The sequence below is a fragment of the Trichosurus vulpecula genome, chromosome 3 (assembly GCF_011100635.1).
Source record: "Trichosurus vulpecula isolate mTriVul1 chromosome 3, mTriVul1.pri, whole genome shotgun sequence".
NCBI classification, from domain to species: Eukaryota; Metazoa; Chordata; class Mammalia; order Diprotodontia; family Phalangeridae; genus Trichosurus; species Trichosurus vulpecula.
The window spans coordinates 407591574-407605630 of NC_050575.1; the positions used below are offsets into that span (position 1 = coordinate 407591574).

The 14057-nt window shown below is 40.0% G+C and overlaps 1 gene segment (V, D, J or C); it reads right to left on the reverse strand.

Annotated features, from left to right (window-relative positions):
* Window positions 1-1353: 1353 nt before the first annotated feature.
* LOC118842754 lies at window positions 1354-1952 on the reverse strand. The segment is given in 2 exon segments: window positions 1354-1670; window positions 1898-1952. Coding segments are annotated over 2 exon segments (372 nt in total).
* Window positions 1953-14057: the final 12105 nt, after the last annotated feature.

The following is a 14057-nucleotide window of genomic DNA, read 5'->3' on the forward strand; positions in this document are numbered from 1 at the left end:
TGATCCTCACAAGAACCCTGAGAGGTAAGTATTATTATCATTGCCATCTTACAGGCAGACAGGATGAGTGACTTGCCTAGGGTCACAATGCTAGTAAGTGTTTGAGGGTGGATTTGAACTTGGGTCTTCCTGACTCCAGGCCCAGTGTATGATCCATTGCACCAACTAGCTGCCTCTAGGTAATGATAGTTGTTTAAGTGTATAATTGATAAACTATTACTGGAGGCAACTATTTTTCCCATACTAGAGATTTTCAAGAAAAGGAATGAGTAAATGAGAGTCTTTTTGAAAGTATGAGTGATAAGACTTGGCAACAGGTTGGTTATCTTGGGTGAGTGTAAGAGAGGAGTTGAGGATGGCACTCAAGTTAGGATCCTAGGGATTGCATGGATGGAGAGGAATAGGAAAGCTTGAAGAGGAGGAATGGGAGTGGCAATGTTGGGTGTTTCTTCATCCAGGAGTTTTCTATCTCAGTAAAAGTACATGTGTGGCCATTCCACCATTTTATGGAAAATAAAATCAAAGCAGGAAACAGGAATGGTTACTTGGGGTAGGACCACCATGGGGACATGTAAGGACTGCCTTCAGGCATCCAATGGGCTGTTCCAAGGAAGAGGAGTGTGAGTTGTTCTGCCTGGTACCAAACCACAGAAAGAGGAACAAAGAGTGGAAGGCGCAGCGAGGCAGACTTTACATGTAAACTAAGAACAGACTCCCTGGCAATGAGAACCATATAAAAGTGTAACTGATGATCCATTGTGGGAGGGGGTAATAATAATAATAATGATAGTTAACAATTCTATAGTGCTTACTAAGTGCCAGGCATGGTGCTAAGCACTTTATCATTATTATCTCACTGGATCCTCACAACAACCATAGCAGTTGGTGCTATTATGATTCCCATTTTCCAGATGAGAAAACTAAGGTGAACAGAGGTTAAGTGACTTGCCTAGCATGACACAGGTAGGAAGTGTCCGAGGCTGGATTTGAACCCAGGTCTTCTTGACAACATGCCTGGATCACCCAGCTCCCTAGGCAGCTACCGTCCTGCTCTGGAGATCTTCAATCCAAATCTGAGGATTTGGAAAGTGGATTTTTCATCAGGTAAGGGTGAGCATTAGAGAAACCCACTTCTGGGGTGTTTTCTCATTATTTAGATTGCATCACTCCACGATTCTTGGCTGGCAAAGAAATCCCAGTTAAACAGCCTGTCACAGCCACAGCTTCTTCCTTTGAGACCTAGAAACCTCCCCCTGAGGCAGCCCAGGCAAGCTGCCCCTGACACAACTGTGGCGAAGGAGAAGACCCTGGGCAGTAATGCCTCCCTCAGCAGCTGCCTGGACAGGTTTTTGTTCAGAGCTGTAGCACTGTGGGAGGCCATCTATATTCCTGGTGACAGTAGCAGACTGCACCATCCTTAGCTTCCACATTGCTGATTGTGAGAGAGAAATCTGTCCCATAGCCACTGCCACTGAACCGCGATGGGGCCCCAGAGTGCAGGGTGGAAGCATGTCTAATGATGAGCCTGGGAGCCTGGCCTGCTTTCTGTTGGTGCCAGTGTAGGTTATTGCTAATGCCCTGACTGGCCCTGCAGGACAAGGTAACTGTCTCTCCTGGAGACACAGACAGGGAAGCTGGAGACTGGGTGAGCTCAATGGCCCCTCTGGCATCTGGAATCACAAACACAAGATAAATAGTGAGAAAATGAAGGTCTCTACTGAAAGCAGGAAGAATCTCTCTGACAGTTTTGAGAATTAAACTTTCCTGTACTGGACCTTGCCAGACCCATGATCACCAGTGAAAAGCCCCCTTTTCTCTCTGACCCTCAGAATCCCACACATTCTGAGTTCTCCCCAGAGGGACAAAAGGCAGGGTTGTCTCTGCTCTCCTGGCTCACCTGGGATCAAGAGCAACCGGACAAAGAGCAGCTGAGCCTGGGACCCCATCTCCATGTGCCTGAGCTCTGAGCTGCCCAGTATCTTCCTCCCCAGCTGCCTTTTTGTAGCTGCTCTCCTCAGTAGTTTCAGGGCCTGGGAGTGAGCCATGCAAAACAGCTCAGGGAGGGAGGCTTCTGCCCAAAGGACAGGCCCCAGTGATCTGGCCTCTTGGATAGCCCAGAAGCCTGAGCTGTGTGAGTGCAGCATTGCCCTTCTGGCACTCTGGGTTGGGGGTATCACTGTGGTGTTAGATCCTACCCTGTCCCCATGATCCCTGAAAACCCCAAAGATGGCAAGAAAGCTCAGGACCAGCCTGGGACCAGCCTGGAAGTGATTCACATGTGTGTCCAGTGACTTCAACAGGGTTACCCTCCTCTCTAACCTCAAGTGCCCTCCTACCACTCATGAGTCTTATTACCCACCCTACTAATTCACAGTGATTGTTATGAGTGTCTGATCATCATGAAGCATTTATAGGCACCAGAGTCAGTATGAGAGAAGAGAGTCATTTCCTAGTGTTTATATAAATATTGTAGGATTTTCTGCCCACGTGCACCATTACCTCAGCTACTGAAGAAAGTTCTTGTTACCAAAGTCCTTGGCAATGGCACATGGTTTGAGCCTCAAACGTTGAGGTAGTTTGATTAGGAGAAATTGCATTAATGAAGGGGAATTACCATCACTTTGCTGCTGCACCCTGAGAACCATGAGAACTTTCCACGTACCTTGCGGCTGAAATCTCCACTATCAGATTTCTTTCTCTATTGCAGCATGAGCTCCTGGAGAGCAGGGGCCATCTCACTGCTCCTCTTGGGTCTCTATCTCTCAAGAAAGTGTTTTGTCCATCAAAAATGGCCTATAAGAACACAAGCTTTGCTTGGCTCCCTATACACTAGGGAAAACTCATTTTTCTTCCTCATTGACTCTACCCGGATGATCTGGGAACATTGGGGCATGAATTCTCATGCCAACAGAGTAGCCACAGGGTCCTTTAAAAAGCATGTGGGTAGGGCCACTGGGTGGCACAGATGATAGATCACCATCTTTAGAGTCAGGAGGACCTGAATTCAAATGTTACCCCAGCCATTTACTAGCTGCCAGGCTGTGTGACCCTGGGCAAGTCACTTAACCCTGAATGCCTTAAAAAAAATTTTTTTTAAAAGCCCCTAGGGTCACATGATTCACAATTTAGAATTTGATATACATGTTAAGGGAAACTTCCCTCACCTAGACCATAACATTCCCCATCAGTCAGTGGCCTCTCCCCAGAAACTTGGCCAGGTTTCCCCCAGGTCATTACAGCTTCTCTCAATCACTGCTCCTTTCTCTAGCCCCTCAGTGGTTCCCTGGTGCCTGGTCATGGCTGGTCCCAGTAGCTGTCCAGTAACTGTCCCTCATTGCTTCTCCCCATCTTTGTTTCCTGTCTCTGTGCCCCCTGCACAGCCATCCGCAGCTCACAGGAAATGAGAGGCCTTTTGTTACAGTCAGACACTGGCCCCTGGTGTCAACAATCCTCTCCTCCTCAGCCTCCAGCGGACAGTTTTCTCTTTTGCTCCAGGATCAGATCTATTACGCTACTGGGTTGTTGGCAAGAATAGAGAGGGTACTTTTACAGATTAGAAATGTACCCCCAAAGAAGAGTATGTCCAGTATTTTGAAACCAAGGCTGACTAGATATGCCTAGGTGATGCAGTGGATAGCATATTGGACCTGGATTCAGGAGGGCCTGAATTCAAATCCAGCCTCAAACACTTCCTGATAGTGAAAACCTGGACATTTTTCCTCTGTCTATTTCAGCCTCGTCATCTCTCTATTGGGGTTAAAAATGGCACCTCCCTCCTGGTGTGCATGGAAAGACTTAAAAGACTTAAGAACACGTTGCAAACTTTAAAGCACTATAGACATGCCGTTGTTTTTGTTGTTTTTATTATAATTTTTGTTTCAAAAAAGTACCCATAGAGCAATAAACTCCATACAAGAAATATTCGTTTTGATGTCTGATCATTTTAATGTTTTCTTTTGCTTTTTAATCGTATTTACTAATAAATATATCCTTGTCACCTTCTCGGGTCAGCAAGACCTACTTCACAAAGATTTTTTTAAAAAGGAGAAAAAACAGCTCAGCAAAACCAAACAGTGTTCACTTCTGACATTATGTGCAATATAATGTAAGGCAGTAAAGAAACATTGTTGCTCATGTGTAGAAAAACTGGAGGGTTGATGATAAAAGTAATCAATGTTACACGTTTAAATGTTACAAATAACTTTAAAAAAGGAGCAGGACACACTTTCACATTTAATCTTCATTACTACCACTCTTCATATCACTTTCTTAAGTGTAGATCAGGGTTGTCCAAAATGTGACCATGAGACCCACTGTGGGATTTATGCGGCCCGCCTACAAGCATAGAAATTTACATAAATGCTTTAGTAAACAAAGCCGAGCTACTGGAGAGCTCTCGCTAAAATGGCAAATCAAAATATATTGTCTATTGTTTCCATAAAAACCTGGGCTAGACAATCAACAAAACAATAAATCAAGCACTTATTTTGCTGATATCAGAGTTGAAAATGTTCATCCTGAAAATTGAACAACCAGCTCATGAGGCCCAGTTTAAGGTGGCTTCAGCACAGCCCTGAATACAATCTGAGCTCTGTTGCTGTTGGGAGAGATTGCCCAGCCTCGTTGTGTCCTGGATTCTGCCCACCTTCCTAAACCTCTGTCCCAGACAGGCAGCTACTGCTGCCCCAAGAATAACTCTCCATTTTTATTTCACAAGGAGAGGTTGGACATTTTACAGAGGGGTACATGTGAAGAGCATCGTAGTAAAACAGCAACAGTTTATCTGCTCACTACTATTTTGGAGAAGAAATTGTAGAGAAATACTAGGAAACTAGAGAAGTCTCTCTAAACTAAATCAACATATACTTAGCTACTCATTGCCTTCAATTCAAAACTGGGAATCCCTTAAAATGGTGGAAAATATCTTAGAATGTGTGGATTAGGCATGAGGAATGAAAGAGTTAAGGAATCCTCATACCTCATGCCTTCATATTTTCTTTGAGAAAAGACATAGTAGGAGCTGGACACTTTAAAGTCACAAAAATAAGATGCTTATCATATTTTCCAGAGACAGGAAATTATTCATTACTGATGTAAGACTCCTGGTCAGACTCCTGATTTGTTTGAGCAAAGGTGAAAGGTGAGACATGTATTTAATCCCATTCCATCTTGACATATTTAAATGAATTATTGACAGTGAAAGTAAGGTGGCAGAAAATGACAAAGACATCAGTTACAATGATGTCATATGAACGTTCAACCCATGAAACTCTATTGTCAGACAAAGAAGACCAAAAGAGACTAAAAAGTGCCCCGAAAGGCAGCAGATATTTAATTTCATTGACAGTCAAGGGCAATAACAGTTGGATTGTAAGTATATTTGCAGAATTTTCTGAAGAAGAATTATGAGCAGTATCACCTCATTGATGATGATGATGGTGGCGGTGGTAGTGGTGGTGAGAGAGAGGGAGAAGCAGATTGAGGAAAAAATGAGCTCAAGACACAATTTGACAACGTCCAGAGGCTATTTAGGGATAAGAGTAGATGGAGAGAAGGCAGGAGTTAGACTTCATCCTTATTTTAGAGATGAGAAATCTGATGAGAAGAATAAATTTGCCTAAGGTCTAGTAAGTGGCTGGCTACTCATTCAAACCCATTTCTTTTACCTTCAAATCCCTGCCCCCCCTCCCACCCATTCCCACTGCCTCATACTGGAGATGGAGTGCCAGGTATAGGCCATTGCATGTAGACCAGCTTCACTAGAATTTGGAATTCATGAAGGAAAGTAATGTGCAATAAGCCTTGATTAATAGGTTGGAACCAGATTGTGGAAAACCAAAGAAATGTGTCTTTTTGGTGGGGAGTGGGGAATGGATATGGATAAAGGAATGAGAGAGAGGGGAAGGGAGAATATTTATATTTTAAAAACAGATCATTATTGACATCTTTTATTTCTATAACTCGTAACTTCTTGGCTAGTCTCTATATTACACTGGTGTGATTGTGATGCCAAGAGAGTGAGGAAGGGCCCATGAGATTGACCCTTGAGATGAACTTCTGTGAGGACAGGACAAGGGGAGTATCATAGGATTAATCGATTCACAAATCAATTAACATGTAGTAAGCACCTAATGTGTGCTAGGCTGTGCTAAGCACTGAAGGTTCAAAATGAGGCTCAAGACCCCCTGCCCTCAAGGAGCTTTAGTCAAACCCATTGGTTTGGTTCTTTCTCCCCTAGCATTTAGGCAGACTGTGTATGTGGGAGGGGAGGAGTAGAGGATGTTATTTTTTTCCAAAAAGTTACTTACAAGTACATATTCTATCCTATGAATATTTTGCTTATTTTGCTTTTAAAATTTTTTTATTTTTACATTAAATTTTTAATATTTATTTACAAATGTATCCCTGCCTTACAGCTACTCAGTAAGATACTTCTTAAAACAAAAACTAAAAAAAAGGGGGGGGAAATATTTTTAAATTGCTTTTCTTTTCAACCAGGAGGATCCATCCATATGGATCCATCAATGAATTACATATTATGCCTACTTCATTTTGATTTAAATATTTTATATCTTTTATTTTTACATCAATTTACAAATATATCTTGGCCTATTCCTATACTCAAAGGAATGTAACAAATACTAAAAAGTAAGAAGTCGGAGGAGACAGTTCAGTAAAACCAACCAGTAAATCAACACAATATGATACAAAGGCAGAAGGTCCAATTTCTCAACTCCTTTTCCAGGACAAGCTTGGTCAGTCCAGTGATGAAGCATTTAGTTTTGTTGTGATGTTCTTGTTTTCATTTACATTTACCATGTCTCATTTTCCTCATGGTGCCTAGAGAAGTCAATGGAGAGACACATGGCAGGGAAGCAGAAACAGAAACAAGGAATTATTAAGAAGGAATAGATTAAAACAAGTCATCCAAATGTCAGCTTAGAAATTATGGCATGTGGCAAGAGAACAGGACAATGGCTGGATGATCCATATGTCCCACTGTGTTCTAGTGAATTCCATCAAAGTGAAGAAGGTTCCATTGGTTTGGGGGGCTTTGCAGTGAACCTAGGAAGGACATGACAAAAAGGTATAATTGCATGGGCATGCGTGGCAGAGTTGTCATCTCCAGAGCTGGAAGGACCAGAATGCAGTTGGAGAGACTGTAATGTTTGTGGTATTCTGCATAAGATAAATCACAACTAAACATAGTCAAACAAAATGAATCCACAGAGTAGCCATGCCTGAAATGTGTGTCTCTGTCTTTTATGTCTATCCCTTCTCTGTCAAGAGGTGGGCAACCCACTTCCTCATGGGTCCAGGGTGTTCTAGTCTTGCCCTGGTGAGAGCAACTCTTGAATAGTGCTTTCCCTCCTGGGTGCCCCATTTTAGAATGGACTCAGACAGGCTGGTGTCCAGCCAGAACAAGGTAGCCAGGATGGGGAAAGGACCAGAGGCCAAGAGGAGGAAGGTTGTCTGAAGGAAAGAGGAATGCTTACTTGGGGGAGGATCACCATTGGGACATGTAAGAACTGCCTTCAGGAATCCAATGGGCTGTTCCAAGGAAGAGGGGTGTGACTTGTTCTGCCTGGTACCAAACCCCAGAAAGAGGAGCAAAGAGTGGAAGGCACAGAGAGGCAGGCTTTAGATGTAAACTGAGAACAGACTCCCTGACAATGAGAAACATGTAAAAGTGTAACTGATGATCCATTACTGGAGGTCGTAATGGTAATAATGGCTAACTTTTATTTTTTTGTCTTTTTTATTTTTAGTTTACAACACTCGGTTCTATATAATTTTGAGTTCCAGATTTTCTTCCCCCTCTCCCCACCTCCCTCCCCAAGACGTCATGGAATCCAATATATCTTCTACAAATAACTTCGCATTGAACTTACTTACAAACTAGTCAAGTTGTGAAAAAGAATTATGACCAATGGAATGAATCATGAGAAAGAAGAAACAGAACAAAAAAAACCCCAAAAAACTAAAACAAAAGAGAGGAAAAAAAGGGAAAAAAGGGGAAAAAAGGCTGGTATGTAGTGTGCCTCAGTCTGCATTCATACTTCATAGTTCTTTCTCTGGATGTAGATAGCATTCTCCATTGTGAGTCCTTTGGAGTTGTCTTTGCACCTTGTGTTGCTGAGAAGAGCAAAATCTATCAGGGTTAGTCGTCACAGAATCCATATGTCTGTGGTTGTGTATAATGCTCTCCTGGTTCTGCTCTGCTCACTCAGTATTATATTGTGTAGGTTTTTCCAGGTTGTTATGAAGTCCATATCATCCCCATTTCTTATAGCACAGTAGTATTCCATTACATTCATATACCACAACTTGTTCAGCCATTCCCCAATTGATGGGCATCCCATTGATTTCCAATTCTTAGCTACTACAAAAAGAGCCGCTATAAATATTTCTGTACATATGGGACTTTTTCCCACTTGTGTGATCTCTTTGGTATACAACCCTAGAAGCAGCGTTGCTGGGTCAAAGGGTATGAACATTTTTATAGTCCTTTGTGCATAGTTCCAAATTGCTCTCCAGAGTGGCTAGATCAGTTCACCAACTCCACCAGCAATGTAACACTGTTCCAATTTCCCCACATCCTCTCCAGCATTTATCATTTTCCTGTTTTGTCATTTTAGCCAATCTGACAGAAGAGATGTGGTACCTAAGAGTTGTTTTGATTTGCATTTCTCTAATCAGTAGTGATTTAGAGCATTTTTCATATGCCTATAAATATCTTTAATTTCTTCCTCTGAAAACTGTCTGTTCATATCCTTTGACCATTTCTCAATTGGGAAATGACTTGTATTCCTATATATTTGGCTCAGTTCCCTGTAAATTTTGGAGATGAGGCCTTTATCAGAGACACTGGTTGTAAAGATTTTCTCCCAATTTTCTGCCTCCCTCCTAATTTTTGCTGCATTGGCTTTTTTATACAAAACATTTCAATTTAACATAATTAAAATTATCCATTTTGCGTTTTGTAATGCTCTCTATCTCTTGTTGTGTCATGAATTCTTTCCTTTCCCATAAATCTGACAAGTAAACTATTCCTTGCTCTCCCAAATTGCTTATAGTATCAGCCTTTATTCCTAAATCATGAACCCATTTTGACTTCATTTTGGCATACAGTGTATGATATTGGTCTATGCCCAATTTCTTCCCTACCATTTTCTAATTTTCCCAGCAGTTTTTTTTGAAATACTGAATTCTTAGCCCAGAAACTGGATTCTTCTGGTTTATCAAAGAGTAGATAGCAATAATCATTGACTACTGCATCTTATGTACCTAACCTATTCCACTGATCCACCACTCTGTTTCTCAGCCATTACCAAGTACTTTTGCTGCTTTATAGTACAGTTTAATATCTGGTATGACTAGGCCACCTTCCCTAGTATTTCTTTTCATTAATTCCCTAGATATTCTGGACCTCTTGTTCTTCCAGATGAATTTTGTTATTATTTTATGCAGCTGTGTAAAATAATTTTTTTTGTAGTTCAATTGGTATGGTGCTGAATAAATAAATTAATTTAGGTAAAATTGTCATTTTTGTTATATTAGCTCAGCCTAACCACGAGGAATTGATGTTTTCCCATTTATTTAATTCTGACTTTATTTGTGTGAAGACTAGTTAGTAATTATGTTCATACAGGCCCTGGGTTTGTCTTGGCAGGTAGACTCCCAAATATTTTATAATATCTACAGTAACTTTAAATGGAATTTCTCTTTCTATCTCTTTGTTAGTAATGTATAGGAATGCCGAGATTAAGTGGGTTTCTTTTTTATCCTGCAACTTTGCTAAAGTTGTTTATTGTTTCAAGTGTTTTTTTACTTGATTCTCTAGGATTCGCTAAGTAAATCATCATACCATCCACAAAAAGTGACAATTTAGTTTCTTCTTTGCCTATTCTATTTCCTTCAATTTCTTTTTCTCCTCTAATTGCTACAGCTAACAGTTCTAGTACCAAATTGAATAATAGGGGTGATAATGGACATCCTTTTCTCACCCCGATCTTATTGAGAATGCCTCTATCTTATCCCCATTACAAACAATGCTTATTGATGGTTTTACATAGATGCTATTTATAATTTTAAGGAAGGCTCCATTTACTCCTATGCTTTTCAGTGTTTTTAATAGGAATGGGTGGAATATTTTGTCAAAGGCTTTTTCTGCATCTATTGGGAAGATCATTGGTTTCTGCTAGTTTTGTTGTTGATATGATCAATTATGCTGATAGTTTTCCTAATGTTGATCCAGCCTTGCATTCCTGGAATAAATCCTACCTGGTCATAGTGTATTATTGTTGTGATAAGTTGCTGCAATCTTTTTGCTAATGTTTTATTTAAATTTTTTCGCATCAATATTTGTTAGGGAAATTGGTCTATAATTTACTTTCTCTGTTTTGACTCTTCCTGGTTTGGGTATCAGTACCATATTTGTGTCATAAAAAGAATTTGGTAAGACTCCTTCACTTATTTTCCCAAATAGTGTATAAAGTATAGGAATTAATTGTTCTTTAAATGTTTGATAGAATTTACATGTTAAACTATCTGGCCCTGGAGATTTTTTTCTAAGGAGTTCATTGATGCCTTGCTCAATTTCTTTTTCTTAGATGGGGTTATTTAGGTATTTTACTTCCTCTTCTGTTAACCTGGCCAATTTATATTTTTGTAAATATTCATCCATTTCCTTAAGGTTGTCAAATTTATGAGCATGCAGTTGGGCAAAATAATTCCTAATTATTGTTTGAATTTCCTCTTCATTGGAGGTGAATTCACCCTTTTCATTTTTGATACTGGTAATTTGGTTTTCTTCCTTCTTTTTTTTAATCAAATTGACCAAAGATTTATCAATTTTATTGGTTTTTCATAAAACCAGCTCTTGGCTTTATTTATTAATTTAATAGTTTTTTCATTTCAATTTAATTAATCTCTCCTTTGATTTTCAGTATTTCTAATTTGGTATTTAATTGGGGGTTTTCAATTTGTTCTTTTCCTAGCTTTCTCGGTTGCATGCCCAATTCATTGGTCTACCTTTTCTCTATTTTATTCATGTAAGCATTTAGAAATATAAAACTTCCCCTAAGAACTGCTTTCACTGCATACCATAAGTTTTGATATGTTGTCTCATTGTTGTCATTTACTTGACTGAAGCTATTAATTGTTTCTATGATTTTTTCTTTAGCCCACTCATTCTTTAGAATTAGATTACTGAGTTTCAAATTAATTTTTAGTTTATTTTTCCATGGTTCTTTATTACAAATAATTTTTATTGTATCATGATCTGAAAAGGATGCTTTGACTACTTCTGCCTTTCTGCAGTGGATTGTGAGGTATTTATGCCCCAGTACATTGTCAGTTTTTGAGTATGTGCCATGTACCACTTAGAAAAAAAGTACATTCCTTTTCATCCCCATTCAGTTTTCTCCAGACGTCTATCATATCTGTCTTTTCTAAAATTCTATTCACCTCCTTAACTTCTTTCTAGTTTATTTTGAGGTTAGATGTATCAAGTTCAGAGAGGGGGAGGTTGAGATCCCCCACTATTATAGTTTTGTGGCCTATCTCTTCCTGTAACTCCCTTAACTTGTCCTCTAAGAATTTGCATGCTATACCCCTTAGTGCATATATTTTAAATAATGATATTGCTTCATTGTATATGGTGCCTTTTAGCAGGATATAGTGTCCTTCCTTATCTCTTTTAATTAGATCTATCTTTGCCTTTGCGTTGTCTGAGATTAAGATTGCTACCCCTGCTTTCTTTACTTTGGCTGAAGCACAATATATTCTACTCCAGTCTTTTACCTTTACCCTGTGTGTATCCCCCTGTCTCAAATGTTTCTTGTAAACAGCATATTGTAGGATGATGGTTTTTAATCCATTCTGCCACACACTTCTGTTTTATGGGAGAGTTCATCCAATTCACATTCACAGTTATTATTACTATCTGTGTCTTTTTCTCCATCCTATTTCCCCACTGTTTACTCTTTTATTTCTCCCTTCTCCCTTCTACTCCTCAACAGAGTTTTGCTTTTGACCTCTGCCTTCCTCAGTTTACCCTTCCTCTTGATTCCCCTCCCTTATCTAACCTTTTTTCCCTTTCTACTTCTTCCTTCCCTTCTGACCACCCCCCTCCCTTTTCTTTCCCCTTTCCCCTCCTTTTGCTTGTAGGACAAGTTTGATTTCTATACTTATGAGGGTATCCGATGACAGTAAAGTTCGAATACTGCTCTTCTCGCTTCCTTCATTCACTCTACTGTAATGTGTTTTTGTGCCTCTTCATGTTATGTAATTTACCCTTTTTCACTACCTCCTTACCTCTTCTCCCAGAACCATCTCTTTATATCTCTTCATTATATTTTTATCATTATATCAGTTATTTTATACTGACACCCACAGTCTATGTATATCCCTTTCAACTGTCATAATACCTGTACTATTCTCAAGATTCACACACACACACGCACACACACACACACACGACATATGTAAAACAAAATAATCCTATTTAAGGATGTAACTAATTTGCCTTATTGATTAACAAGGGGTTCCCCCCTCCCATTTTCCTTTTTATGTCTCTCTTGAGTTTTGTATTTAAAGATCAAATTTTCTATTGAACTCTGGCCTTTTCATCAGGAAGGTCTGGAATTCCCTTATTTCATTGAATGTCTGTCTCCTTGCCTGGAAAATTATGTTCAGTTTTGCTGGGTAGTTGATCCTTGGTTGTAGTCCAAGCTCCTTTGCCTCTCGGAATGGTATATTCCAATTTCTCCTGTCATTTAATGTTGAAGCTGAAAGATCCTGCATGATCCTGACTGTAGTTCCATGATATTTGAATTGTTTCTTTCTAAGTGCTTGCAGTATTTTTCTCCTTAACCTGGTAGTTCCGGGATTTGGCTATAATATTTCTTGGAGTTTTCAATTTGGGATCTCTTTCAGGGAGTTTCAGGGAAGATTCTTTTGATGATGATTTTACCCTCTGGTTCTAGTACCTAAGGGAAGATTTCCTTAAGGATTTCTTGGAAGATGCTGTCCAGGCTCTTTATTTCATGGTGGCCTTCTGGTAGGCCAATAATTCTTAGATTGTCTCTCCTGGATCTGTTTTCCAGATCAGTTGTTTTTCCAATCAGATATTTCATGTTTTCTTCTATTTTTTCATTCTTTAAATTTTGTTTGACTGATTCTTGAAGTCTCATACAGTCATTAGCTTTTACTTGCTCAATCCTAATTTTTAATGTAATGTTTTCTTCCTTTAGCTTCCCTATCTTCTTTTACATTTGGTTGATTTTACTTCTCAATGAGACATTTTCTCCATTTGTATTCTGATTCTCCTTAACCATTTGGCTGATTTTACTTTTTAAGGATTTGTTTTCATCAGTGAATTGTTTTTCCATTTTTTCTTTTACCTCCCTAATTTGGTTTTTAAAGTCCTCCTTGAGTTCTTCCAGGAATGCTTTTTTGTCTGGAAACCAGTTCACTTTCCGTTTTGAGGTTTCAGATGTGGGTATAGGGTCCATGCTGTCCTCTTCTGAGGTATTTTGATCTTCCCTGTCTCCATAATAGGAATCAATGGTCTTTGAAAGGTTCTTAGTGTGCTTTTTCATGGTGGTTTTTCCCTCCTGTCTTCTAAACTGGATCTCTGCCTCTGGGGCTCAGAGGGCTCTGTCTCAAGTTTCTTGTGTTGGGATCTGTGGGCCTGCTCACTGGCTTTATGTGCTATGGCCTCTGGTTTCATGAGGTATGGGGGAGGGGTGGTCTGGCTGCTGGCAGTCTCCTCTTCCCCAGGACTACTCTACAGCACAGGTGGCCTCAGCTGTTATCTGTGCTGGTGTCTGCCACTTCCCCTGGCTATGTGAAGGCATGTCTAGGGTCCTGGTGTTGACATTTGCTAACTCCACCCCTCCCCCTGCTCCGAGGCTCAGTTACTCTCACTGTTCAGCTGAGGTTAGGGCTGCTGGGACATCTCTCTTCCAGCACTAGTCTCCTTCCTCCACCACAAGAAGGGCCCTGTCCCCAACTTCTCTTGCTATATGGCTACTGAAGTCCCACTTCTGGCT